The sequence below is a fragment of the Phyllobates terribilis genome, unplaced genomic scaffold (genome assembly GCF_046119375.1).
Source record: "Phyllobates terribilis strain yellow unplaced genomic scaffold, ASM4611937v1 Scaffold_4__5_contigs__length_816908805, whole genome shotgun sequence".
In the NCBI taxonomy this organism is placed as follows: domain Eukaryota; kingdom Metazoa; phylum Chordata; class Amphibia; order Anura; family Dendrobatidae; genus Phyllobates; species Phyllobates terribilis.
This window is the reverse complement of record NW_027362764.1, coordinates 64186082-64212628: the sequence shown is the minus strand read 5'-3', so window position 1 is coordinate 64212628 and position 26547 is coordinate 64186082. Positions and strand designations below refer to the sequence as shown.

The window sequence follows — 26547 nt, the reverse complement described above, 5'->3', positions numbered from 1 at the left end:
ATTGCAGTTCATCATATCTAGGGGCTACTAATTAATTAAGGGGTCCCATAAATTAATACATTTTGTCTATACATACTTACACTTTTTTTTTGTTTTTTTCCTACAGAAACCCAAAATAGACAGTTTTTCCTCTGCAGGCTTCAAACCTGACAAGATTAAGGGAGACATACAGTTCAGAAATGTGAAGTTCACATATCCATCCAGGCCTAACATCCAGGTTAGTAACTTGTGTTACCACAGCAATACTCCTAATGACGATAATAACAAGGCCATTATAGCTGACAACATTATGTAGGGTTTTTATTTGGGCACTGTATAGTGGTATTATTTATTTTTACAGTATGGTGGTACTTGTACTTTTAATGTGTAATGTACTGTGGTATTACCTATGTGTACAGGATGGCACCATTATCTCCATACAAGTGACATGCGTAATGAGAATATTTCTCTCTGAAGGTTTTGAAAGGCTTGAACCTTACGGTTCCCAGCGGTCGGACGGTGGCCCTCGTGGGGAGCAGTGGTTGCGGAAAAAGTACAACGGTCCAGCTTATTCAGAGATTCTATGACCCAGATGAAGGCACGGTAAGGTGGATTTTTACATCCTTTTCAGAATTTTCCTGCCATCATTGGATAGATTTTAACTGTCTTCTTCTTGAAGATCACCATTGATGGACAAGATATTCGGAATCTGAATACCAGATACTTAAGAGAGGTCATTGGGGTGGTGAGCCAAGAACCAGTCCTGTTTGATACCACCATAGCTGAGAATATCCGCTACGGCCGGGAAGATGTAACCATGGAGAAAATTGTACAAGCCACTAAGGAAGCCAATGCCTACAACTTCATCACGAAGCTTCCAGATGTAAGCTCTACATGGTTTTATCTTTTTATATATAGTCAATTAATTACTCTCTTTTTGACATTGTGGTTATCTCGATCTTGATACCAGTAGTTATGACTTTCCAATTAAATTGGGGTGACTCATGAGTTCAGCGCCTATTGGGAAATATGGACATTGTAGAAGGGTCCTGAAACTTCTGTGAGACCATTGTCTAAGGACATACATGATACAGATGTTTGAATGAGCATGTTTTTGTGAATTTGCAGAAATTTGAGACTCTTGTGGGAGAGAGAGGAACTCAGCTCAGTGGAGGCCAGAAACAAAGAATTGCGATTGCCAGGGCCTTGGTTCGCAACCCCAAAATTCTTCTTCTTGATGAAGCCACATCAGCTCTGGACACTGAGAGTGAATCTGTTGTCCAGGCAGCTCTGGATAAGGTAAAGTGACTAGCATATTTTTTACTTTAATGACCAATCTGTTTTGTTTTTTTTATAAATTCATTACAAAAGCCAAATCGTTTTGTTGTTCCCCCCCAATTTTTTTTTTATGATGCCCTCAGCCTACATGATAACTTATTGTGACCCTGTGACATGGCACTATGGCATAGAGCCCGTTAACGACTGCTGGGAAAAGGTTTATTAGTGGTTGTTTAGTGTTCAAGTCATTTGGCTCATGTATCTTATATGGTATAACATTACTGTGGCCGGACTAAAAAGTTATACCTAAATTTCCAATTCATACTATTCTCTGGGGCACTAATCATTCAGTATGACTGTCTCTAAGCACTTTACTATTAATTTTTCTGTAGGCTAGAGAAGGACGGACCACTATTGTCATTGCCCACCGATTGTCAACGATCAGGAACGCAGATACTATTGCTGGATTTTTGGAAGGTGTCATAACTGAGGAAGGATCCCATGGAGAACTCATGAAGAAGGAAGGAATTTACTATAAGCTGGTCACTATGCAGGTAAAAAAAACTATACATGCAGAATATCTTTCAACAATTCACTTGTACCTGAAAAGTTAGACATTTTAATTTAGCCATAATTTCAATGTAGTCCAAAAGCCAACCATACACGTCAGATAGCTGCCATAGCTGTCGACTCCTGTGTTCTCTATGAGAACAGCTGTTAAACTCCCCAGGTAGCAGAGAACTAAGGATCACTTTGAATATCAACATTATGTCCCCCAACATCTGTGATTAGAGAGTCGGGAGACCCCTATATGCATTGTACAGTTGGCCGATCTTGCCGATATCGATGGGTTCGGCTGACTTTAGCCTATTCTGTATGGGGGCTTTAAATCATAACAACTCATGACAGTGGATCCTATAGGCTATGTTATAGCTGATCCTTGTTACTTCTCTTCCATTTATGATATACTCCTCATTTTGGCTTCAAAATCTGTATCAAATAGCCCCCTTATTAAGACATTTCAATGTTTGTTTTTTTTAATAACATAAAAACCCAATGAATTTAAAAAGAAGCTTACGAGTTGTCTTATTTATCAGACCAGATCTACTATGTGGGTGCAATATAAATTGTAAAGTTTTGGCATCTCCAGAATATAATCTGTGGCTGTTCCATGATATGCTTCATCACTGTGTTTCTGCTTGCTTTATTGTGATTTTTTTTTTATAGAATCCTTTTTATTAAATTGTAGAATTCAATAAATGGGATTGTGAAAAAAAAGAAAAAGCAGTATGAATTAAAAAAAGCTAAAAAAAAAAAAAGCATTTTTCTAAACCAGCATCTGCAGGCACCAAAAATGCACCCATGGACGTACCTTAAAGTTGACCATACACATTAGATAGTTGTTGCTGAATGCTCCTTTGGCCAGCAGCTTTTTCTCTTGATCTTCCCTTAGCCAAACTCTTCTGATAGCAGCAAAAGGATCGGTTAGTTAAAATCCAACTTCTCCAACCTTATCTTCCCCGATGGAAAATGTCATGAGCTTCCTATGCACATTAGATGGAAAGCCAAGGACAAATCAACCTATGTACATCTAAAGTGCATGGCCAGCTAAGGGTGTCAGTAGACATATTGGTTTTACATAGGTTTTTTGTGCCATTTTTCAAGCCAAAATATCGAGTAGATTTTAAAAAGATAAAAAATATGTGTCCTTAAGTCTGCATCTTCACATCCCGCCAATCTCCACGTGATATAATTTAATATGTACTCTCCTTCATCATTAGACAATAGATGCTGAGGATAAGGAAGGTCAAGAAAAGGGTAATGAATACGAAATTATAGATGGCTATGAAAAAGTCCCTGATACCAACATAATCAGGAGGAAATCAAGTCGGCACAGCAGCTACAAGAAAACAACAGAGAATGAAGATAAGAAGAGCGACAAAGAGGAGGAGGTGAGTGCCAGGAAATACCATTAATACCTGTTCTATTTTAGCTGGAAAAATTTAATGAATAACATAAGGCTGGGCTATAAGTACAACATCAAGGTGTGTTAAAGGGGTATTCCCATCTCTAAGATCCTATCCAAATATGTAGTAGGTGTAATAATAATAATAATTTTAGCAAATACCTCCAATTATATATGTAGTATAGTTCTTCTGATAAGCTATGTCGCTTACCCCATGTGAAGGGCATTGCGGTAGCTTTGGTATGCATGGTTACAATCACTCATATAGTGACAGTTAGTTGTTAGTGGTCATCACCATGGATACCTAAGCTACTGCAATGCCCTGCAAACGGGTTAAGTGACATATTTAATGAGAAGAACTATACTACATTCCTAATTAGAGGTATTTGCCAATATTATTATTATTGCACGTGCTACATATTGGGATAGGATCTTGGAGATGGGAATATTCCTTTCAACCATTCATGATCAGACCATTTTTCATCTTTGCACTTTCATTTTTTCTTCCTTTAGTTTCAGGACCCATAACATTATTTTTTCTGTCTCCATCGCCATATTAGGGCCTGTTTTTTTTCAGAGCGAGCTGTAGTTTTGATTGACATCATTCACTTTACCATATAATGTGCTGAAAAATGGGGAAAAATTCCAAATGGGGTGAAATGGTAAATAAAACCCCGAAATTCCACCATTGTTTTGAGGTTTTTTTTTTTATTTCGGCATTCATTGTGCTGTAAAAATGACCTGGCAGCTCGATTCTTCAAGTCCGTAGGATTAATGCAATACCAAACTTATAAAGTTCTTTTTTTTTATTTGAATGGTTTAAAAAATGTAAGAAGTTTGTGGGGGAAAAAAAAGTTTGGTTTGTGTCGCCATTTTTTGGGAACTGTAACTATTTTTTATTTTTCCATCGATGGAGCTGTTGTTTGTTTGTAGAGATGTAGTTTGTGTTGTTACCTTTTTAAGGTACATACAATGTTTTGATTGCTTTTAATAGCATTTTTGGAAGGGAGGTGTAAAAACTGTGATAGCAATTCCGGCGTTTTTTTTCTTCTTTTTTTTGGAATTTAACACATGGTTTAAATCACTTCATATTTTGATAGATGCCATTTTTAAGGACATGACAATATCAAATATATTTGTTTTATTTTGATTTATTTATTGTTTTGAGCTGGAAAAAGGAGATTTACATTTTTATTTATTTTACTTATATAGCACTATTAATTTAACAGCGCTTTACAGACATCATCATCACTGTCCCCATTGGGGCTCACAGTCTAGATTCCCTATCAGTATGTCTTTGGAGTTTCGGAGAAAACCGGAGAACCCGGAGGAAACCCACGCAAACAGGGGGAGAACATACAAACTCCTTGCAGATGTTGTTTTTGGTGGGATTTTTAAACTCAGGACCCCAGCGCTGTGCTAACCACTGAGCCACCATACTGCCTTTTATATTTTATTTATTTTTTCACATTTTTACTTTAGTTTTGAGTCCCCTGAAAGGAGGACTAAAATGGCAGCCATGTAGCTTTCAACGGGAATCCAGCTGCCACGGTAATTCTTCGGCTCCCCACTGATGGGGGGGTGGATGGGAGCTGGTGCGACCCAGTACAACCAGTATATTGAAATGCCACTGTCAGCAGCATTTAAATGGTTAAACAGCAGCCATCTTTGCTAGAGAAGGTTCATCTATATTTGAACAGGGACACGCAGTGGAGTTTCCAAAAAAATAAACATATTACATCCTAATTTTATAGAATAATCATGTATTTACTGTATTTATGATTCCACTGTGGGGTTTGGTAATTAATTATCAATCTCCTCGCTTCCCAACTCATATATTGGACATGTATATTTCAGGCTGAAAAAGTTCCGCCAGTCTCTTTTCTCAAAGTCATGAAGTTAAACAAACCCGAATGGCCATATTTTGTGGTTGGGATCATTTGTGCCGCTATAAATGGTGCCACACAGCCTGCCTTCGCAATTATATTCTCAAAGATTATTGCGGTAAGTAAATAATTGTAAACAGAACATTGCATTTCACTTGTGTTTTATCTTTTATTGCATTAAATCAAAGCAAAATAATAAAAAAGTGTAACTGGGGGGCTTTCTTAGTGTAGAGATGAAAAGCTGTGCTGTGCTTTGACCAATCATATTAAATGTGCTGCCCCTTTCCTCTTTAATAGCATGAGACTCCGAGACTGAGAATGAAATTCTGCAGTATCATCCCCCTCCTCTCCCCCCACACCTCTTTTTTTTCCTCCTTTTTTCCTTCAGTTACTGAAGCTTGATTTTTTTTTAGTGACTGGTAAGGTCTCTGAACATTTTTAAGGGAAACTAAATGCTTTTGATAAGTGAGGAACATATCAACTTCAACTAAAAGGAAATATTCCAAAAGTTTATTGTTTCATCTTTAGGATTATTGAAGGTTCTTCACACAAATTCCACATTAGTAATTTCTTATTAAACTATCTCATATTATGTGCTGAACCACGGGAATGTCGTTGCTTATGTATTATGTTTTTCATTCTTCGTTGTGCACAGATCACGTAGTAATTATTGTTTTCTTAAATTGTAGGTATTTGCCGGTGAGCCGGATGAAATGAGATCCCAAAGTAACATGTTTTGTTTGATATTTCTGGGACTGGGAGGCATCTCTTTTGTGACCTTTTTCCTCCAGGTATTTCAGTTTGAACAGTGTCATATCACTTAACATTTTTTTTATTTTAAAGAGGTTGTCTTAAGAGTAAAAACAAGCTATTTTGCTGTTTACCTTTCATTAAAAATCCTCTCCGTTCTCAAGAATTTAAGGAATTTTAAATTGTTTACTGCTGGTTGCTTGGGCTACCGACCACCTTTGAAGTTTAGCAGCTGTGGCCAGACTCCTAGGCAATAGAGTTTGTAAGCGCTGCCAATGCATTCCTCCAATGCTGCAAAGGCAAATCTACCTTCGCTCGTAGCATCGCAGACCTGCGGTGCAACCATGCAATTGGTCCCAACTGTTGATCAATCAGGAGCGCATGGACTCCGGCAAGTAGGACGCCGGGTGGCAAATGCACTCCTAAGATAAGACCATGAGACAAACCCTGCTCAATAAATAATATCTACCCCAGTAATTCATTCTCTAAGGGTATGTTCATACAATGCTTACGTGTTGCATTTTTGCAGCATTATTCCAAAAATGCAGTAGTTTTTGCCTGAATTTTTGAAAAAAGTAATAAAAACGAGGCCAAAAAAGTTTCTAAAATGCATTGTGTAAACATTCTCTAAAGGTGTGTTCCCAAGTGGCAGATTTCATGCTCATTTTGTTGTTGTCATACTTCTGGATTTGAACCCTTGATCCTGTGCTCGGGTCTCTTTCCGCTGAGCCACAACAGATACACCTTTTCTTTGAGTGTTTTAGTTCTATTATCATTGTTTCTGTCGGTTTTGGGTAACAGGTGTTTTTCATTTACTCTGTTTGTTTGACCTATCACCTTTCGGGTGCAGCTTTAAATACTTACTAAATGCTTTAAAGAAAGAAACTCGGTACTGAGTTTGTAGGATTACAAAAACATGGCTGATTTTTTCCAAAAACAGCGCCATGCCGGCCGACAGGTTTTGAGAGATAATGAAGCTGAGACTCATTCATTTTAATACCAAAATATAGATATAGACAGCGTCCACTCCAGGGTGATAGTGAAATAAAGATGTCTTTTATTCCGCCATGTATAGCACAACGTTTCGACTCCAGTGTGTCTTTTTCAAGTGTACATAATATCAAACATGGTGGCCTTATATGGTGTGATTTACAAATCATTCATTTTAATAGTGATGAGCTGCAATACCAGGCACAACCTCTGGACAAGTGTGGCACTGTTTATGGATAGAAGTAAACATGTTTTTCTAACCTTGGTCTTCTGCTAAGATACATTTTCTCATAGCACGAGATAATTTCCTAATACTTTCTATTTCTAATTTTCCAGGGATTCACATTTGGAAAAGCCGGAGAAATTCTTACAACAAGACTCAGGCTATTTACCTTTAAAGCGATGTTAAGACAGGTATGATCATCTATTGCATTTACTTTATAAGGGTTGACACCCCTAGGACATATAGAGAGGGGGTTTCTCAGGCAGAATATCCGTTTAAAAAAATTCAGCTTTATAGTACTATCTATTCAGTCAGGGACAGGTTGTGGTGTTGTACAGCGATATGTCATTTCTCCCACAATGCTGCCCCCGCTGGCTGGGAAGGGTAGTACATGAAGAAAAACAGTTTTATCCAATGGTTAATTTACCCATCTTCTGTAAAGAAGCCAATATATCCATCATTACGATGTTGACCTTATTACGATGGTAGAACCCTAGAATAAAAAGGGAGGCTGCAATCTGTGTTGAGGCCAAGGTCTAGGTACTGAGGATAATAGAGGTTTCACGAAGTGGATTATTTCATGTCGTCTTTTGTATTTCAGGAAATGGGCTGGTTTGATGACAAGAAGAATAGCACTGGTGCTTTAACGACAAGACTGGCCACCGATGCCTCCCAAGTGCAGGGGGTACGTGTTTAGTTTTGATGACTTTGCTAGAGGAAGCTCAAAAATAAAACCTAATATGTGGACAGTAGTAGGATACTTTGGGCTATGTACCGACATTGCAGCTACTATGGGGTCTTGCAGCCACATATACTCAGAGGAATGAGGAGCTGCTGACCACTAGAGATGATGGAAAGAGGGATACAAAAAAAAACACATGCATTCGGTTAATGTCGGCCCTATCCGTGAATATAAGTCTCCCGACAGATCGAGGCAGGGAAAGTACTTGGGTATCACCAGCAGTCTCACAGAGAATGAATGGAGCTCTATTAAATATCGGGCATTCCCGATGCTCCTGACATCTGCAGGATGTCAACCATAGATCTTTACTTACAGCTGCTGAAATGGGACGTAATTTACCTTATTTTACCTGTGTGTCTTTCTTGCAGGCCACCGGATCCAGACTGGCCTTACTGGCACAGAACATTGCCAACTTGGGCACCGCCACGATAATATCTTTCATCTACGGATGGCAGCTAACGCTCCTTATCTTGGCGATTGTACCAGTCATCGCCGTCTCTGCGCTTCTCCAAATGAAAGCGTTTGCTGGGCACGCGAAGAGGGACAAAGACGAACTGGAAGTAGCTGGGAAGGTGAGCGACGTCTGCCGTAATATGTGCCGTCAGCCCGTCACATGCTAAGGCTCTGTTCACACATCCAGTTGTCAACTGTTCGTAATGGATCCAGTATTAAAAAAATCTAGATCAGTTACATAAGAAGCAAAAATGTATGCACATTGGAAACCATCCGATATGATCCATAGACTTCACTGCTAAATTAAACATCCATTTTTTTTCGGAAAGGAGGCAATTGGTAAACATTTTATGACACTTCCGATCCCATTAAAATGAGTGGGTCCTGTACTGAAACATTTTATTTCTATTTTTATGACCCCAAAACTGGAAATATCTACTGGACATGTGAACAGAGCCTAACACATACAGGCCAGGATGTCCTTTGATACCGCCTCCTAGTGGCGAGGCAGCCACAGATGAGCGGATATCTCCCTGATACTACTGATGTCCAGACATCTGCCTACCTCAGACCCATACTGTGTAAGAACAGTGCATTATAGGGTCCCACGTTGCCATAATTGGATCTTGCACTCTGGCATTCTGCTGGCAGCGCCCGGCTGCACAACCAGAGCCTCTTACTTACTGATCCCCGCTCCTTCTATCATCTATCATAGATCGCCACTGAGGCTGTAGAGAACATTCGTACCGTGGTCTCATTAACCCGAGAGAGGAAGTTCGAGGCTATGTATGATGAAAAACTGGTCGGACCTTACAAGTAAGAGAAGCCATAATGTGTGCACTTGTGCGTTTGTGGGGTATGATACCGGCCGAGACGCAGCACAGAAGATCCCTCGTCTCACATTGAATTTATTGTCTTTTTGCCCAGGAATTCCATTAAGAAAGCGCACATTCATGGAGTGACTTTTGGATTATCTCAAGCCATCATGTTTTTTGCCTACGCCGGGTGCTTCCGCTTTGGGGCTTGGTTGGTAGCAAACAATCACACGAGTATGGAGGATGTATTCTTGTAAGTCAATCTGTCTATCCATCCATCTATGATTCTAGCTACTCCTACAATCCTGAGCATGAAGGACCCCTTTACAGTTTCACCCAGCTAAAGAACGACCTCACCTAAATGAGGCTGTGTTGCATTTGCCTTAAAAGGGTGGTCGGCACCTAAAATGTATATTCTAAATACCTATCCTTACACCCTAACCACTTTTGTACATTTTTCCCTATCTAGCAAATCCCTGTTTTTTTTTTTTTTTTTACAGTATTTCCTGTGACATTTCGTTTGAGAGAAGTCTCAAATGTGACGTCACAGGAGGCTGGGGCTGCACTCGCTCATCGCAGCATCCATAACCCCTCCTGGAACAGGACGTCACAGGGGGCAGCGCTGCAGTTACTTACTAGTTTCTTGCATCGTGACCCCCCTCTGAAGATGTCCTAGATCCTGGATGATGTAAGCTGTGGGAGATGTGAGTGCAGCGCCGGCTCTCTGATTCTATCTCTGCTGTCGTTGTAGCTTCTAACTGAAGGAAGAACTATCCATCTACCTACCTTTGTCTGTTTATCTTTCTACCAAACTCTTTATATCATTGACCACTACACTTATGTATTTTTTCTATACAGGGTATTTTCAGCCATTGTATTTGGTGCCATGGCTTTGGGTCAGACCAGCTCCTTTGCTCCAGACTATGCAAAAGCCAAGACGTCAGCAGCTCATATATTCAATCTGCTGGAGAGGCAGCCTCTTATAGACAGCTACAGCGAGGCCGGAGACAAACCTGTAAGATTTTTAATGAATAAGTGGAATTATTTTTCGTGAATTGTCTATTTGCTCATATTTTAAAAAGAAGACATATCTATAGCCACTTAGAAGTGCAGCTATATAATGTGGGGAGGGGTAATGGCACTAAGGCTAATTCTTTAAATGTTATACAGAATTATGAAAATGTTTTCTTCCCAAAACAGCCCAATATCTCTGTAATAGATTGTGTGTGGTATTACTAGTGGGCTCCATTAACTTCACGGGAAGGGATCTGCAATACCAGACACAACCTGCATGCAAGTGGGGCACTGTTTCTAACAAAAAGCATCCATGTTTTTCTAATTCTAAGATTTGCCGCAGGAGCAGATCAATAAAACTCTCTTGTCATTTCCTCCAGTCTCAATGTGATGGGAACGTCAGATTCCAAGGAGTCCGGTTTAATTATCCAACACGACCAGATTTGCCGGTGCTTCGAGGATTGGATATCAGCGTTGGGAAAGGAGAAACCCTGGCACTAGTGGGCAGCAGTGGATGCGGGAAAAGTACCACGGTCCAAATTCTCGAAAGATTCTATGACCCATTGGATGGAGAAGTGGTAAGTAAACCCAATGGAAAAGATTATGGTAATGGATGTCTTAGTGCCCACTGGCAACTCTGTGTCTAAGCGCTTAGCCACTCGGTGTCTTTCTTATAGAGTGTGGACAATTCTGACGTGAGGACGGTGAACATCCAGTGGCTCCGGGCACAAATGGGCATTGTGTCTCAGGAACCCATGCTGTTTGACTGCAGTATAGCGGATAATATCGCCTATGGAGACAACAGCCGGGTGGTGCCATTTGAAGAAGTGGAGAAAGCAGCCAAGGAGGCCAATATCCAGAGCTTCATTGAATCACTCCCTGATGTAAGTCAGCAAAATGTCAATTTCTATGTGACTTCTAATTTTCACATGTAGGCTGGATCACATTGAAATGGACTATTGCAAGATTAAAAGTCGTGGTTGACTTGTGATTGTTACAATAAGGCCACGGCTCCACTATCAGTATTCGGTCAGTATTTTTTCTCAGGAGTGGGAGACAAAACCAGGAGTGGATGATAAATGCAGAATTGGTGACTTGTTTCTATTATACCTTTTTGCTGATTGTTCTTCACCTGGTTTTGGTGTTAGGGTGAACAGTTTGGTATGTTCACTAGTTGCCTGCTCCTGGCCTAATGGATATGATCAAGTGCATGCAAGAAAGAATAACATCAGACACACACAGGCGGATGTAAGCTCTCCTTGATCAGCTATGGCACAGCTCCAAGTGTCCTTTATTCAACTCCAACATAGGTTTATATAAACTCTGTACATGGGCTCGGTTAGCCCCAGAATGTGAGTAACCAGATGTATTGATTGGTTAGTCCATAGGCAGAACCATGAGGTCATCAGGGTGGGTTGGTCCATGAGGTCATCAGGGGGCATGATCCATGAGGTCATCAGGGGGCGTGATCCATGAGGTCATCAGGGGGCGAGATCCATGAGGTCATCAGGTGGCGTGATCCATGAAGTCATCAGAGTGTGTGGTCCATGAGGTCATCAGGGTGGGTGTCTCCAAGCGATGTGTCGCTCTGTGATTGGTTAGTCCTTCTATAGAATTCAGCTTCCTCTTGGAACTTCCTTGTACGACAGGATGTAGTCATAAATAAAGTCTCCACCTTTGCCACATGTACAACAGGATGTAGTCATAGGTCCAGTTGCCATCTTGCATAACAGAGCATGGTGTGATGAAACAGGAAATGGCAGCCATCTTTTGATTTAAACAAGCTTATGTAAGGTGAAATAATACACTTTATGGGTCTTTTCTCTCAATCGTATATGTCTTGAGGTTAATTAAGTATTAGATCCTATGGCTCTCCTCAACATTGGCTCCTACTCCTGAGAAAAAATACTGACCGAATACTGATAGTGGGGCTGTGGCCTTAGTTTAACCCTGCCACAATATTATTCCACAACTCTTTCCTAAATACAGTGAACCCTAGATTTTAAGAGTACCTTTCATCAAACTTTTTGTGTTGAACTGGACACATGATGTAATAGGTGCTGCAGAGTAGAAGAAAACGTTTTGGTTTTTCATCATTTCGCCCCTCCGTTGCGGAGATATTAGCGATCAAAGTATTTGACATCTAAACAGTTAATTTTTTTTTAGTCCAAGTGGGTGTTACCAGAGAGATTTCACTGAGGGCGTGCACTTCATCCTCTTTCTGACGCTGACCAATCATAAGCAAGCAGCAACACACTGGAGAAAGAAGAACACGCCCCCCATAATAGCTTACAGCAGGTTCTTCAATGTGTGATATGTAAGGATACAGCTGGGATCTCCTGATCTAACATACTGCATGATTAGAAAATGCTGGCAAATTAGAGCTCAGATGACACACAGCTTTCAGTTAAGGTCGTTATATGAGCAGAGCAGCCTGTCATATGTCTCACACAGGAGTCGTTTGTTCTGCTCTCATTGCAGTTCGATTACAAGTTGCTTTGAGCACAACAGACATAAGTGTGACTCATCACCGGACAGGCTGTGGGGTGGAAGGGGCAGTACAGCAGAATTGACAGTCCTATGAGAGGAGGAGAGCTTATAGAAGGATTTGCAATGTGGCACTGCTAAACTCAGCTGTGCTAACCCTTCCCCCACGTCCACATTATCTGAAAAGGGATAGTCATCTGCTTCAATCTTCCAGCACATTCTAGCCATGCATGAGGTTAGACCAGGAGATCAGGGCTGTATCTTTGTATCTTACAGCCTGTGAAACCTAAGCTATGGTGGAGGGGTGTTCTTTTTCTGCTGTGATTTTGCCCGCGAATGATTGGGCAACTCAAAGAGGGAGACGTACACGCCCCCCAGTGAAAACTATCTGATAACAGCCACTTGGACTTATCAAAAGATAACTCATTACCCAACAAATACTGATTTCTAATATCTCTAAAAAAAAATAATGACCTAATAATTGTGCCTAAATTTTGCAACTTTTTGTGTTTTCACATCAGTTTTCTCCAAGCTCTGCCAAAATAGGTGGGGGTGGGGTGAGACAAGGGCATGGCGGAGGTGTCAGTGGAGGGCGTGACACCACAGCTTCTCTAATTCATGACGAGTTGTGACGTTCCGTATCTGACATGAGATTTCTGGTGTTGTGCACAGAGGCGCACGCCACTCTTCAGATGCAGGGCTGCCACTAGGAATTTTGGGGCCCCCTTGAGACTCTGCACAGGCTCCACCCCCAACTCCGCAGCTAGAAATGGCCCCAGCAGCCTCCCCCCAGTCTTCATACACTGCCCGATGTGGCCTTCTCACTGATGTGCACACACTGACACACACACTGACTGCCTACCTCCTGCTACTGCCTAAGTCTTCCTGCCTGACCCGGGCGGTCCCAATGCACGTGTGGCACGCTGCTACTCTGCTCCAAAATGAAAGTGAGCGTGCAGCGTGTCACATGACTGGCGTCAGGACCATGATGCACCCGGCGGCGGTTTAAAGGTATAGCGCTCATTTCCGGGTGCATTAAAGTTTAAACAGTTCCCCCTGAGTAGAGGCAAAGAGAAGGCAGGGCCCTGGCTGACCACCCCCCCCCCTTTTTCCTTCTGTTCACCGGGCCCCATACAATAGTAAGAGCAGTAATGCCCTGATGGCGGCCCTGTTCAGATGTTCCAGATTCATTAAGAGGCATGCACCTCTTCACAAAACAGGAGCGTCTGATTCCAACACACCCCATCATAACACTCTGGTATTGAGGCATCGAGGCCATAGTTTTTATTCTAAATTGCATAACCTCGGTTTTGATAATCATTCTGGGCAGTGTGGTCAAGCGGTTCCAATGATAGTGAGCCCACTGTAACTTTTTATTCTTTTAAGAGAAGACCACTCCAGCAGGTTTTTTTTTATTGCAGCGCTGGAGTGGTGCAACTAATCGAAGTTCCCTGCCCCTAGTTTTAAACTTACCAGCCGCCGTTTTCATGTTACCGGCGCCGCTCCGGTTGGTCTTCTGCAGGTTGTGACCTGTCAGATCACTCCAGTGTTTGCTGGGTGATCCAGAAATCACTTCTCAATGTAAGACTACGAGAGCCAGAACGAGGCCAGAACACGGCTCTCATAGACTTATATTGAGAGCGTGTGACCGTTACCCTCTGACTTCCGGTCAGTAAAAGAGTTGCGGTCACAAGTTGGCGGCATGAGACCGGAGCAGTGCCGGAAACAGATGAAGACGGCAGCTGGTGAGTGTAATACTAGGGTCAGGGAACTTACCGTAAATTAGTTGCACCACTCCAGCGGTGAAATAAAAAAAAAAATTCTGGAGTGGTGCTTTAAATTTTTGACCATATGTAATGCAGAATTGATGTCTCCTAAAAATCCCTTTCTTTTCCAGAAATATAACACCCGTGTTGGAGATAAGGGAACGCAGCTCTCCGGGGGTCAGAAGCAGAGAATCGCCATAGCACGAGCTCTGGTCCGTCGACCCAAAATCCTGTTATTGGATGAGGCCACATCTGCTCTGGATACAGAGAGTGAGAAGGTAAAAAACAGCATAGTGAGCGAGCACACATTGTCTATAAGAGGAAGCATATAGACATAAATGTTACCTGCCCTGCATTACACCAAAACTTCAGCGCCTTGATTGAGGAAGAAAAAAAATCATGGCTGGACTTGGGCCTAATGGTGCCCTCTGCAAAATTGTCCTTTGATGTCTCCACCCAATTGTTTTTTTTACTCTGTCTCCTTAGGACAGAGGGGTGGGCAGGTTTCTATCTCTTATATCTTAGGAAAATTGATGGCAGTGGCAATGTATGGCAATTGGGCAAAATAGGACACTAAACAGAAGGACAAAGGGGCAGTCATTTGATATTATGCAGATAGGGGGCGCTAAGCTGAAGGACACTATTATGCAGAGTGGGGTGGCAGCAAGTAGTGAACTGAGAATGAGTCATTTGAATCTGACCTGCTTTCGCCCCTGCTGCAGTCTATGCAAAAGCAATGGTTGCACATAGCTCAGCCTAGATATGAAAAAAAATGATCAGGCATGTTGAATTTCCACATGCCCAATCTTGTGCTCTCAAGAGAGATAAGTCTCCATTCACATTTGGCAGTGACTTACTTTACTCCCTTCCTCTATGCACACTCATCCATACTGAATGGGCAAGGTTATGGCAGGCACTGTCAGCCAAACCATAGGCATCAATTTAAGTCTCTCCTTGAAATTTTTGCACTATTTTTTGTTTTTATATTTTGATTTTTGTTATAGCCATTTTATCTGTAACAATCTAATGTTTTCTCTCCCCCTCAGGTTGTACAGGAAGCTCTGGACAAAGCTCGGGAAGGTCGCACATGTATCGTCATCGCTCACCGCCTGTCCACCATTCAGAACGCAGATAAAATCGCCGTGATCCAGAACGGAAAAGTTGTAGAACAAGGGACACATCAGCAGCTGCTGCAGATGAAGGGGGTGTATCACTCACTGGTCACAATACAGCTCGGACCCACATGAGAAGGACACGAGAGCGGACATTGCAGATTCAGATGGTGTTACTGTGAATCCAACGACCATTAACGCCCAGCGCCGCGGACATTACACCGGGGACGGATCTCTCGCTCTTTGCTCCTTCTGACAATAACCAAATGTAAAATGATAAAAATTAACGTTATTTTTTTGTAAGAATTGGTTACGTCATTTCCCGTATATGTCGGAAGGAAGCAAAGGCGCTGGTGTAGAGACCTGGATGATGAGCGCTCTACTACTGATGTTGAAGCTGTTCTCTGTATGCAAAATGGTTAAAAATTCCAAAAATGTGTTTATTTGTTGATGTGTCTAATGCTGTTCTGATATTGAAACATAAGTTAAAGTGGTCTTCTGTGACTACGCTACAAGGTGGGAAACAGCGCCTCTCTTTCCTATAGGCTGTGCCTGGTATTGCATAAACAGCACCACTCTTTTTTGTGAGTTGTGTCTGGTATTGAAGCTAAGATGCAAGACTGCACACAGCGCACAGAGAAGAGTGGCGCTGTTTCTGCAAAGAAAAAAAAAAACACAGTCACTTAGGACTTCTTTAACGTTTGATATAATTTTTGTATAATTTTTTCCTTAATATTTTGTGTATTGTTAATATGATATATACCTCTTATTTAATAACAAGTATTGATCACTTGATAATTTCGGAGACAGGATAGTCGGAGGGTTGTTGTACTGCTGCTATCTTCCCACTTTGTTTTTTTTTTACCACTCCAGTACTGGAATAAAAGTTTTATTGAGCAAAGTTTGAAAAAAAAAATAAAATAAACTTTTTTTTCCTTAACATTTCAACTTGGCGGTTTCTTTGGGGTTGTTTTACAATTAAGTACAAATACGGACAAGGTAGTTACAACGTCCTCCTAGGGCCATGCTCTAAGAAACATATCACCAGGGTGTAACTACGGGCAAAGCAAACAATACAACTAGTTTTGAGAAGATTTTTTTCTTTAAAAGTGAATGTGTCATCAGAAAATGATCTGTTGTTGAAATAAGATTTTTTTTTTTTTATGTTAAATATATTTTTAAAAGTTTTTGATGATTTTGATAATGGGGGGAAAAGTTGCCTAGCATTATAAATGCACACTGATAAGACTTGTATAAGGTGCCAGTCACACAGATACAAGTAGTGGAACACTCTAGCTTATTTATTTTAATTTTTTTTCCATATACCTATGTTTTTAAAAAAATATATAAAATTAAATCTAGCAATTTTCACACTGGTCACTACAGTCATGGCCAAAAGTATTGAGAATGAGACAAATAGTAATTTTTCCAAAGTTTACTGCTTCATTTTTTGTAATGGCAATTTGCATATACTCCTGAATGTCAAAGAGTGATCAGCTTAACAGCAATTACTGTACTTGCAAAGTCAATATTTGCCCAGAAAATGAACTTTAACCCCCAAAACACATTTCAACATCATTGCAGTCCTGCCTTAAAAGGAGCAGCTAACATCGTTTTAGTGATTGATCCATTAACACAGGTGTGGGTGTTGATGAGGACAGGGCTGGCGATCAATCAGTCATGATTAAGTAAGAATGACATCACTGGACACTTTAAAAGGAGGCTGGTTCTTGGTATCATTGTTTCTCTTCAGTTAACCATGGTTATCTCTAAAGAAACATGTGCAGCCATCATTGCACTGCACAAAAATGGCCTAACAGGGAAGAGTATCGCAGCTACAAAGATTGCACCTCAGTCAACAATCTATCGCATAATCAAGAACTTCAAGGAGAGAGCTTCCATTGTTGTCAAAAAGGCTCCAGGGCGCCCAAGAAAGACCAGCAAGCGCCAGGACCGTATCTTAAAACTGTTTCAGCTGCGGGATCGGACTACCAGCAGTGCCGAGCTTGCTCAGGAATGGCAGCAGGCTGGTGTGAGTGCTTCTGCACGCACTGTGAGGCGGAGACTCTTTGAGCAAGGGCTGGTTTCAAGGAGGGCAGCAAAGAAGCCACTTCTCTCCAGAAAAAACATCAGGGACCGACTGATATTCTGCAAAAGGTACAGGGAGTGGACTGCTGAGGACTGGGGCAAAGTCATTTTCTCTGATGAATCCCCTTTTCGATTGTTTGGGACATCTGGAAAACAGCTTATTCGGAGAAGAAGAGGTGAGCGCTACCACCAGTCTTGTCTCATGCCAACTGTAAAGCATGCTGAAACCATTCATGTGTGGGGTTGCTTCTCAGCCAAGGGAATCGGCTCACTCACAGTCGTGCCTAAAAACACAGCCATGAATAAAGAATGGTACCAGAATGTCCTCCAAGAGCAACTTCTCCAAACCGTCCAAGAGCAGTTTGGCGCCCAACAATGCCTTTTCCAGCATGATGGAGCACCTGGCCATAAAGCAAAGGTGATAACTAAATGGCTCATGGAACAAAACATAGAGATTTTGGGTCCATGGCCTGGAAACACCCCAGATCTTAATCCCATTGAGAACTTGTGGTCAATCATCAAGAGACGGGTGGACAAACAAAAACCAACAAATTCTGGCAAAATGCAAGCATTGATTATGCAAGAATGGACTGCTATCAGTCAGGATTTGGACCAAAAGTTGATTGAGAGCATGCCAGGGAGAATTACAGAGGTCTTGAAGAAGAAGGGGCAACACTGCAAATATTGACTTGCTGCATTAACTCATTCTAACTGTCAATATAACCTATTGGTACTCATAATATGATTACAATTATATTTCTGTATGTGATATAAACATCAGACAAACACTAATAAAAACCAGAGGCCAGCAGATCATGTGAAAATATAATTTTGGTGTCATTCTCAAAACTTTTGGCCATGACTGTAGCCCATATACTAGACTGAAACTTCCTGTTCTGTACAGAAGAGTGTTCAGCAGTCTCATTATCGTCACAGAGAAGAATACAATGAAAGGTAACACTACTATACATAGGATCCACCACAAAAGGTCGTCACAGGTCACCTCCTCCCCCTCCTATACAGTGACTGACAATATTTCTATATGCATATCAAAAGACTGACTGTCACTTCCAAACAGAAAACTGGTGTGTACAGGTGCATACTAAGAGTAGCCATCTCCATACATAACTAACAAATTTGCACTCTGTAATGCTATAGCATGTAAACATGAAATATATGAAATTTTAATTGAATTACTGCTCTAGAAAATAGAAAAAAGCGAAGATACTTAGCACATAAAATTTGGCAAATTCCTGCATGCCCAGAAGCCACGGCAAGGCGACCTTCATTGCTGGGAACCTATCCTACAGGTGCTACTCTTAGTGAGCACCGGTACAGACCTGTTTTCTGTTTGGAAGTGGCAATCAGTCTTTTGTTATTTATATATTGGTGCTCTGATCGATTACTGCACCCATCAGCCCGTGGTTGTTTTAATTACAGCGGGATCCTACCTACCCATATAAATGTAGGCTTTATCCTAGGAGAGGATTCACATTAGGATAGGTTCCCAGAAATGAAGGTTGCCTTGCCGTGGCTACTGGGCATGCATGAAATGGCCAAATTATGTGCTAAGTATCTTCGCTTTTCCTATTCTCTAGAACAGTAATGCAAATCAAATTTTATATATTTCATGTTTACATGCTATACTGCTACAGAGTGCTCCTTTATTTGTTAATATATCTATATAAAGTAAATAGCACAGGGTCCACCATGAACAATAGGTGATATAACAGCTCACCTCCTCCTTACGTCTGTATACATTAGATATTACAGAATCCACCATGTTAAATATTTGGCTGTAACAGAAGGCAGTTTATTCACTAAAAGGGCTGTAGAGCAGCATTATAATGAGGGTCTGCAGAAACAGTGAAGCATGGTGGAGGCTCCTGGCAAGTCTGTAGCTGCATTTCAGCAAATGGAGTTGAGGATTTGGTCAGATTAATGGTGTCCTCAATGCTGAAAAATACAGGCAGATACTTATCAATCATGCAATGCCATCAGATTGTGTTCAAATATATGCTGCAGCCCCCAAATGATCCCAAACATTCAACGAATGCAGTTACAAGGGGTTATCCACTACTGGTAAAGAAGAACGGGTCCGGAAAGTGATAATCCGGGCCCCCACAGAGCCCTGATCTCGCATCATCCAGTCTGTCTGTGATTATATGAAGAGACAGAAGGATTTGCAAAAGCAAAATCAACAGAAGATCTGTGGTTAGTTCTCCAAGATGTTTGGAACAACCTCCTGCCAACTTTGTTTAAAAACTTTGTGCCTAGAAGAACTGAACTTGTTTTAAAGGCATAGGGCGGTCACACCAAAAATTGATGAGATTTAGATTTCACTTTTGTGCATTCATTTTACATTTTATTAACGGATGAAAAATAAACTATTAACACTTCTTTTAAAACATTCTTACTTTAAAGCACATTTTCCTCATCTGCCTAAAATTTTTGCACAGTACTGTATATTCAGCTTATATATAGACAGAGGAGCGTATGGTGGAGAGAGACAACTGCAACACATTCTGTTTAAATGCTTTATTTTCTATGTTAAAATTCTCATTAATAACAGCAGTCAGACTGGCGACAAGGCCAGATCCTGGAAAAGCAGCACTGAGGTTGGAAGCACACAGAGAAAAATACATTCAGTGTGAAAGTCATAGGTACAGTCATCAATCTGATCATATGTGGTCTGCCCAATATCCTGAAGATTAACACCACGCAGGCTGGGGATAACACGACCGAGAGGTCTCCCGATGTTAAAAATGAGAAAAAAGTTTATTTCACATCTTGCATCCGGCCTCAAATAAGATGGATATAAGCTTCAGGCCCGATGCCTAAGACTGCACTACTGAGACTCTGAAGACAACATTCTGATTTTTGTCATGAAGACATAAAGTTGTAAATCTGTCTCCTTCTGGGGTGAAATGTTTTTATTTTTTATTTTTCCAGTAATTTTTTGCAATATTATCACAAATTTGAAAAGTGATGAGAAAAGTAGGAGATGAAGCTTAAAGGGGCTTTCTCACAAAAAAAACAAAAACATTTCTCTAACTGGCGAGATCTCTTCCGATGAGGAGAATGGGGATAATTGTGAATGGAGAGGTAATGAGCAGGTGTGACCACTGTACTACAGGACTGGGGGTGGCGCTTGTTTATTACCACTCCATTCACAAAGGGACTTTTAGGCTCCCAATTCTGAAATCGGTGGGGGTTTCAGCAGCAGAACCCTCAGTGGTCACACATGTATCATCCATCCAATGTACTTATTATCATCATCGAACCCCTTTAAATAACTATGGTTTGTCCAAAGCAGGTCAACCTCTATAGGCCGCGTTCACACATTACGTATTTGGTGCAGCTTTTACGCACTTAAAATCCGCACTGCAGCATTTTACAGTACAGGCAAAGTGGAGGAAAGGGAACTTAATTTCGTTCCCATGCGATTTTGTGCCTAATCCATATGAAAATTAGATTTTTTTTTTTTTTCCTTAAACAGCAGTATGACATTTTTTGACAATTTTTTTTATGCAGATTTTATCCATTCATTTTAACGGGGACCCTAAATCTGTAGGCCACGCTACCGGCCTTAAAACACAAGAAAAAAAAAAAAATTAAAGAATAAGTGCAAAAAAATATGCACGGATTTTAGGCGCATCTGTGAGTAAAATCCGCACCACATACGGAACGTGTAAAGCCAGCGCTGCTGTATAGCAGAAACCTTCATGTATAGGAATTACGGATAAAGGTTGCTAAAAAAAACAACATAAAGAGGCCACAACATAAACAGGCCACCGATCAAGTAGTAAAGTTCATTTCTTGTCGTTCACTTGTAAAATGAACAGTGATTGGTCGATGTGTGCGGCACCACTGCTCTTCTTTGCACTAATTGTACCACATAATCAGCCTCGTGTATCAATGTGATGGCAGAATACGTGGGTTTGTTGCCCTTAAAAACAGAATAGATTTCAGTTCTCCGCTTCACTGAGAAAATGGAGGCTCCATTGACTGGTTGCTATGGGCAACATGGCCGCTGTTTATCAGAGGGATGAGGCCTTGTGTGGCCGTCGGTGACCTCTAGTGGTTATAATAGGCCACCAGTGTTCTCATCCAGTCAGACCTGACAGTGTGTGTGTGTGTGTGTGTGTGTGTGTGTGTGTGTGTGTGTGTGTGTGTGTGTGTGTGTGTGTGTGTGTGTGTGTGTATATATATATATACACACACGTGTGTGTATGTGTATGTATGTGTGTGTGTGTGTGTGTGTGTGTGTATGTGTGTGTGTATATGTGTGTGTGTGTGTGTGTGTGTGTGTGTGTGTGTGTGTATGTATGTATGTGTGTGTGTGTGTGTGTGTGTGTATGTATGTATGTATATGTGTGTGTGTGTGTGTGTGTGTATGTATGTATGTATATGTGTGTGTGTGTGTGTATGTGTGTGTGTGTATGTATATGTGTGTGTGTGTGTGTGTGTATGTGTGTGTGTGTATGTATATGTGTGTGTGTGTGTGTATGTGTGTGTGTGTGTGTATGTATATGTGTGTGTGTGTGTGTGTGTGTGTATGTGTGTGTTTCTTATTCTACACTATAGACTGTAGTTTTTTTTTTTTTTTTTTTTTTTAAGATTTATTGGTAAAATTACCTTTCAAAATGTTAAAAGAATTATACACTGGAGGCAGCCATGCATGTCTTGACTAAATTAACCCAAATTAATAAGGATTTTGTTTATTAATTCATTAGAAATCTCCGCCGCCCCTCTACGGACACGCCTGCTTGGCCTATTGCGTATTTTTATTTAAAGGGGTATTCCCATCTCCAAGATCCTATCCCAATAGGTAGTAGGTGTAATAATAATATTATCAAATACCTCCAATTAGAAATGTAGTATAGTTGTTCTGATTAGCAGTAGTTTAGGTATCCATGCTTACAACCACTAGCAACTAACTGTCACTATATGAGTGGTCGTAACCATGGATACCTAACCTACTGCAATTCACTGCACATGGGGTAAGAGACATAGCTAATCAGAAGAACTAGACTACAATTCTAATTGGAGGTGTTTGCTAATATTATTATATCTACTACATATTGGGATAGGATCTTGGGAGACGGGAATAGCCCTTTAAGTAACAAAAGGTGCCGCTTGCGACGCTCATCTCCCATGGGAGCAAAGTATCGGAATTCTGAAATCCGACAGACCTGATCCTCGCAATTAGTAGATGTCAGCAGTCCCATGTGCCATGCGTCCCGTCGTGTTGAGGGCAACCTGGTAGTCAGACGGTACGGTGAAACTGTGAATGGCTCATGAAATCAGTTGTGTATGGCCGACTTTACGACAATGGATCAATTGTGCGACCTTTTGAACCTGAAAAATTTCGTTGCATAAGGGCTTGTTCACACGTAGGCCAGTCCAGAGCAGATCTGCTATGACAATACTAAGTGAGAGTACAGAGCAGCTACAGTGAGCGTCTCTCGCTGGAGGACCTGTCCCGTAATACACTCACAAACCATGAATTAAATAACTGTAATGCTTAGCTCCTCCTGTGGGGGCACTGCAGAGAAATAGAGCACTAACTGCCAGGTTTCCCTACATATTACAGAGGGTCTAATATTTGGTCTTTTTCATATGCGCTTTATTCTACTTTTAATTTTTCATCTTTTTTAAAGTCTATTTATGTCCCCACGCTTGTTTCTTTGTAATATGTTCGCCATTGTGGGAAGAGTTTGGGGTTTTCCAGAGGTTTTCCGCCAAGAATTTTTTTAAAAGTTGCAAAAATGTACAACTCCAGTCTCCTCCAGAGTGATTTTATGCACGTCTGAATTTTTTGTGCAAACTTTGCCAAATTTTAGAGGAACATGTGACTTTTTGCACAAAAAAAGTAATAAAAAAAAAAGTTAAAAAGTCAAAAAACAATGAGCAATTCTGATTTTGCGCAAAATTCATAGACCACATGAGCCATTTTCAAGAAAAATATCAACTAATACCATCAAAGGGAAAAAAAATGACATAAAAAAAAAATGAAAATGATAAATTGAGCCCATAGGTGATCAGCTTATGGTGAAGGGATTGTCAAAAACAGAGAACCGGTGACCAGGTGAAAAGTGAACAGTTTTTCTCTTATTTTATTCCCGCTGCTCATCTGAGTATTCCGGCTTTTATTTTTTTTAAATCCGCCATACGGTTCCAGAGATATGGGCCTTTTTATTTGGTGCTATATTTTTTTTACGGCCTTTACAAGGAGGCGTGGCTCACAGGTAATTATGCAGAGCGGATTTAAAGACACGCCCCTGAGGATCCGTAAGCACCTCCCCTTTAGAAAAAGCCGTTAAAAGCTAGCAATAGATAGAAAGACCCCTATCTCTGGAACCGTATGGCCGATTTTAAAAAACAAAAAAATGTCAAACTCAGGGGAGCAGGGGGAATAAAACTAAAACTAAAAACTACATCTATATTTGTAGATTACATTCAAATAGTTTCTCTATGCCAGTGATGATTGGAGTCTACTTAAAGGGGTAAATATATAAGAAAAGAAATACTGCTTAAGTTTAATTACATTATTATTTTTTTTTACGTTTTTTTGTGGTTTTAAAACCTTAAAAATAATCACGTTATGTATTTTAATATTCATCTATAACATATTATAGGTCTGGACACCTTGTAAGCCCAGAATTTTCTTGTTGTACACAGTTATACCTATCAACAGACGGCATCAATAGCTTTTCATCATCATCATCATCATCATCATCATCATCATCATCATCAAATCTAATTAAAAAGAAAACATAAAAATGAAAAAAAAAAATAATCCCATGCTCTCGGGGTAAGTGATAAAATGGACGAGACATGTCTCACACACCATGACGGATGTAGTCTTTATGGGTTTCTTAGGACATTGCATTGTTTTTGCGTTGAGCACTCTGCATTGGTTAATGCTTTTTTTTTTTTTTTTTTTTTTTTAGGACCCGCTTTTGCTTTGTTTTTTTTTATTTTTTCATGATACAGACAGAGCCGCTCCATTATGGGTCATAAAGTGATGGGTGGGGTGGATACTATAGTAAATACTGCCCCCCTATGGCTCAATAAGGTCGGACATACTGCAGGGTGCCGATCTGAAATTAAAAGGGTTTGTCCCAAAGGGGCAAATTATTACCTATACACAGGTTATAGGGGATACCTTGCTGATCGCTGAGAGTTTGACTGCTCAGACCCCCAACAATTTGGCAGAAGGGGGCGGCATGCCTGTACTACAACACTCCATTCGGAGATGGCACCATTTCAGAGTCCCCAGCGTTTAGAAAGTTATCATCGATCATGTGGACAATCCCTTTAAAAGGCAATGTAATTACCTGTTCCCATGTTGCAGGAGAGTTAAAGCATGACCCTGTGCCCACTAAAATCCATGGGCATCCATAATGGTTATGGATTTAAATAAGTCTTATTACTCGGTGCAGAACAGTTCTGCGTCCCCCTCATCATCTGCATATTAGCCCCCTAGACTCTAATACTGCAGACAAAACAGCCCCTTTAAAGGGTTATTTTCATCTCCGCTTATGATGACCAATAGGAGAATAACTCATTTTAGATCCTGATCACCAAAAAAAAAAAAAATAGAAAATATGGGAGACATTCTGCAAAATTCATCACTGATATTAAAAGGTATTTTTCCATAAACAAATATATCACAGGATAGGTGATAAATGATGGGGGTCCCAAAATCCCCTTTGTAAACGGACATGTGCGACATCCTTCTCTCCACTGATAATCTACTGTCTATGGGAATTTTAGACAGTTAAAGGGGTTGTCCACTTTAGGGAACATTTTTATTTTTTACATAAATTTGTGTATTTTGGACTAAAAAAATATTTTTTTTTTTAATTGGGTCTCATTAACAATTTTGCACTGTTTGCCTTCCACTGTCTCTGTGTTTCACTGTCTCTTGCTGGCTGTAGAATGAGCTAACTCAGAACCTGTCAGTGAGCTCGCTGTGACTGTCTGATGGAGAGTTTCTAGCTCTTTTATATGTCTTTCTGAGCTCTTCTAGGATGATTTATGACCAAAGACCACATCAAAATTGAATGTTTAGGGAAACTGGGAGCAAATCTGTGCAAAAATTTTAAAGACACCCAATTGCAAAAATGATTTTTAGCCCAAAATACATGTATTACGTATAGAAAAAAAAAAAAAAGTTTCCTAAAGGCCAATAACGCCTTTAATGAATCAGTAGTCGTATGGGCTCACTACGAGAAAGGCACCATGTTTGCATAGGACACTTCAAGCAGTTGCTTAAATAATCACACCCCGAAGCCCATGAGGACACTGCTGGAAGCGAGTTCATGTATGGGAAAAAAAAAAGATCTGATGTTTTTGGAACTCCCCTTTAAATATGGAAGACAATGAGGCTGGTTCTGTCTGTAGGACTGTGGGTGGCAGGTCCACGTATACCGGTATTGTTCTGTAAGATCGGCTTCACAAGTCCAACATTTAAAGGTCCATGTACGGACTGCGACTTCTGGACCGAACTGAACTCAACAGCCTCGTGCGTGTATATCAGGCTGTTAAGTTCGGGTCCGGAAATCGCAGTTCATGTACGGACCCCGAAACTCGGTCTGAAGATTTGTAAACATTGTGCTAAAATCTGCATTTTATGTGATAATGGAAAGTTAAAAAGGACAAAGGCGCATGGTCGTCACCAACTACAGCTGAGCGCCGACCGTCAGCTGCACGATGTCATGGAAGTTCTGGAACACGGTCCGGCACATCTTTTCGGTGTCCGTTTCGGGGCTGGATTTCCAAGCACTGCAGGATACAACGAACCTGAGACATCAAAAATAATAAAAATAAAAAGATGTTAGTAGTTTTTTGAGGATTTGTTAAGAGGAAAAAAAAAAAAACTAAAAAATACTAGTGATTCAGGATAGCGATATGTGCACACGGAGTTGTTTTTTTTTTTTGCTAAAAAAAAAATGCAAAAAAAAAAAAGCTTAAAATACTCTCCCTATTC

The 26547-nt window shown here is 40.6% G+C and overlaps 2 protein-coding genes across 4 annotated transcripts in view; one reads left to right on the top strand and one right to left on the bottom strand.

Annotated features, from left to right (window-relative positions):
• ABCB1 (ATP binding cassette subfamily B member 1) overlaps positions 1-16409 on the top strand; it is an 86957-nt gene extending 70548 nt beyond the window's left edge. For both annotated transcript variants that reach the window (XM_073677438.1, XM_073677437.1), the window contains exons 11-28: positions 107-217; positions 457-582; positions 659-862; positions 1108-1278; positions 1650-1811; positions 3039-3209; positions 5081-5227; positions 5799-5900; positions 7186-7263; positions 7674-7757; positions 8183-8386; positions 8983-9083; positions 9195-9335; positions 9941-10097; positions 10477-10674; positions 10774-10980; positions 14481-14627; positions 15396-16409. In XM_073677438.1, coding sequence (XP_073533539.1) covers positions 107-217; positions 457-582; positions 659-862; positions 1108-1278; positions 1650-1811; positions 3039-3209; positions 5081-5227; positions 5799-5900; positions 7186-7263; positions 7674-7757; positions 8183-8386; positions 8983-9083; positions 9195-9335; positions 9941-10097; positions 10477-10674; positions 10774-10980; positions 14481-14627; positions 15396-15596 — 2712 coding nt within the window. In that variant the 3' untranslated portion in view covers positions 15597-16409. The remainder of the gene's footprint in view (positions 1-106; positions 218-456; positions 583-658; positions 863-1107; positions 1279-1649; positions 1812-3038; positions 3210-5080; positions 5228-5798; positions 5901-7185; positions 7264-7673; positions 7758-8182; positions 8387-8982; positions 9084-9194; positions 9336-9940; positions 10098-10476; positions 10675-10773; positions 10981-14480; positions 14628-15395) is intronic.
• Positions 16410-22082: 5673 nt separating this feature from the next.
• CROT (carnitine O-octanoyltransferase) overlaps positions 22083-26547 on the bottom strand; it is a 36424-nt gene continuing 31959 nt past the window's right edge. For both annotated transcript variants that reach the window (XM_073677435.1, XM_073677436.1), the window contains one exon: positions 22083-26360. In XM_073677435.1, the coding sequence (XP_073533536.1) occupies positions 26240-26360 (121 nt within the window). In that variant the 3' untranslated portion in view covers positions 22083-26239. The remainder of the gene's footprint in view (positions 26361-26547) is intronic.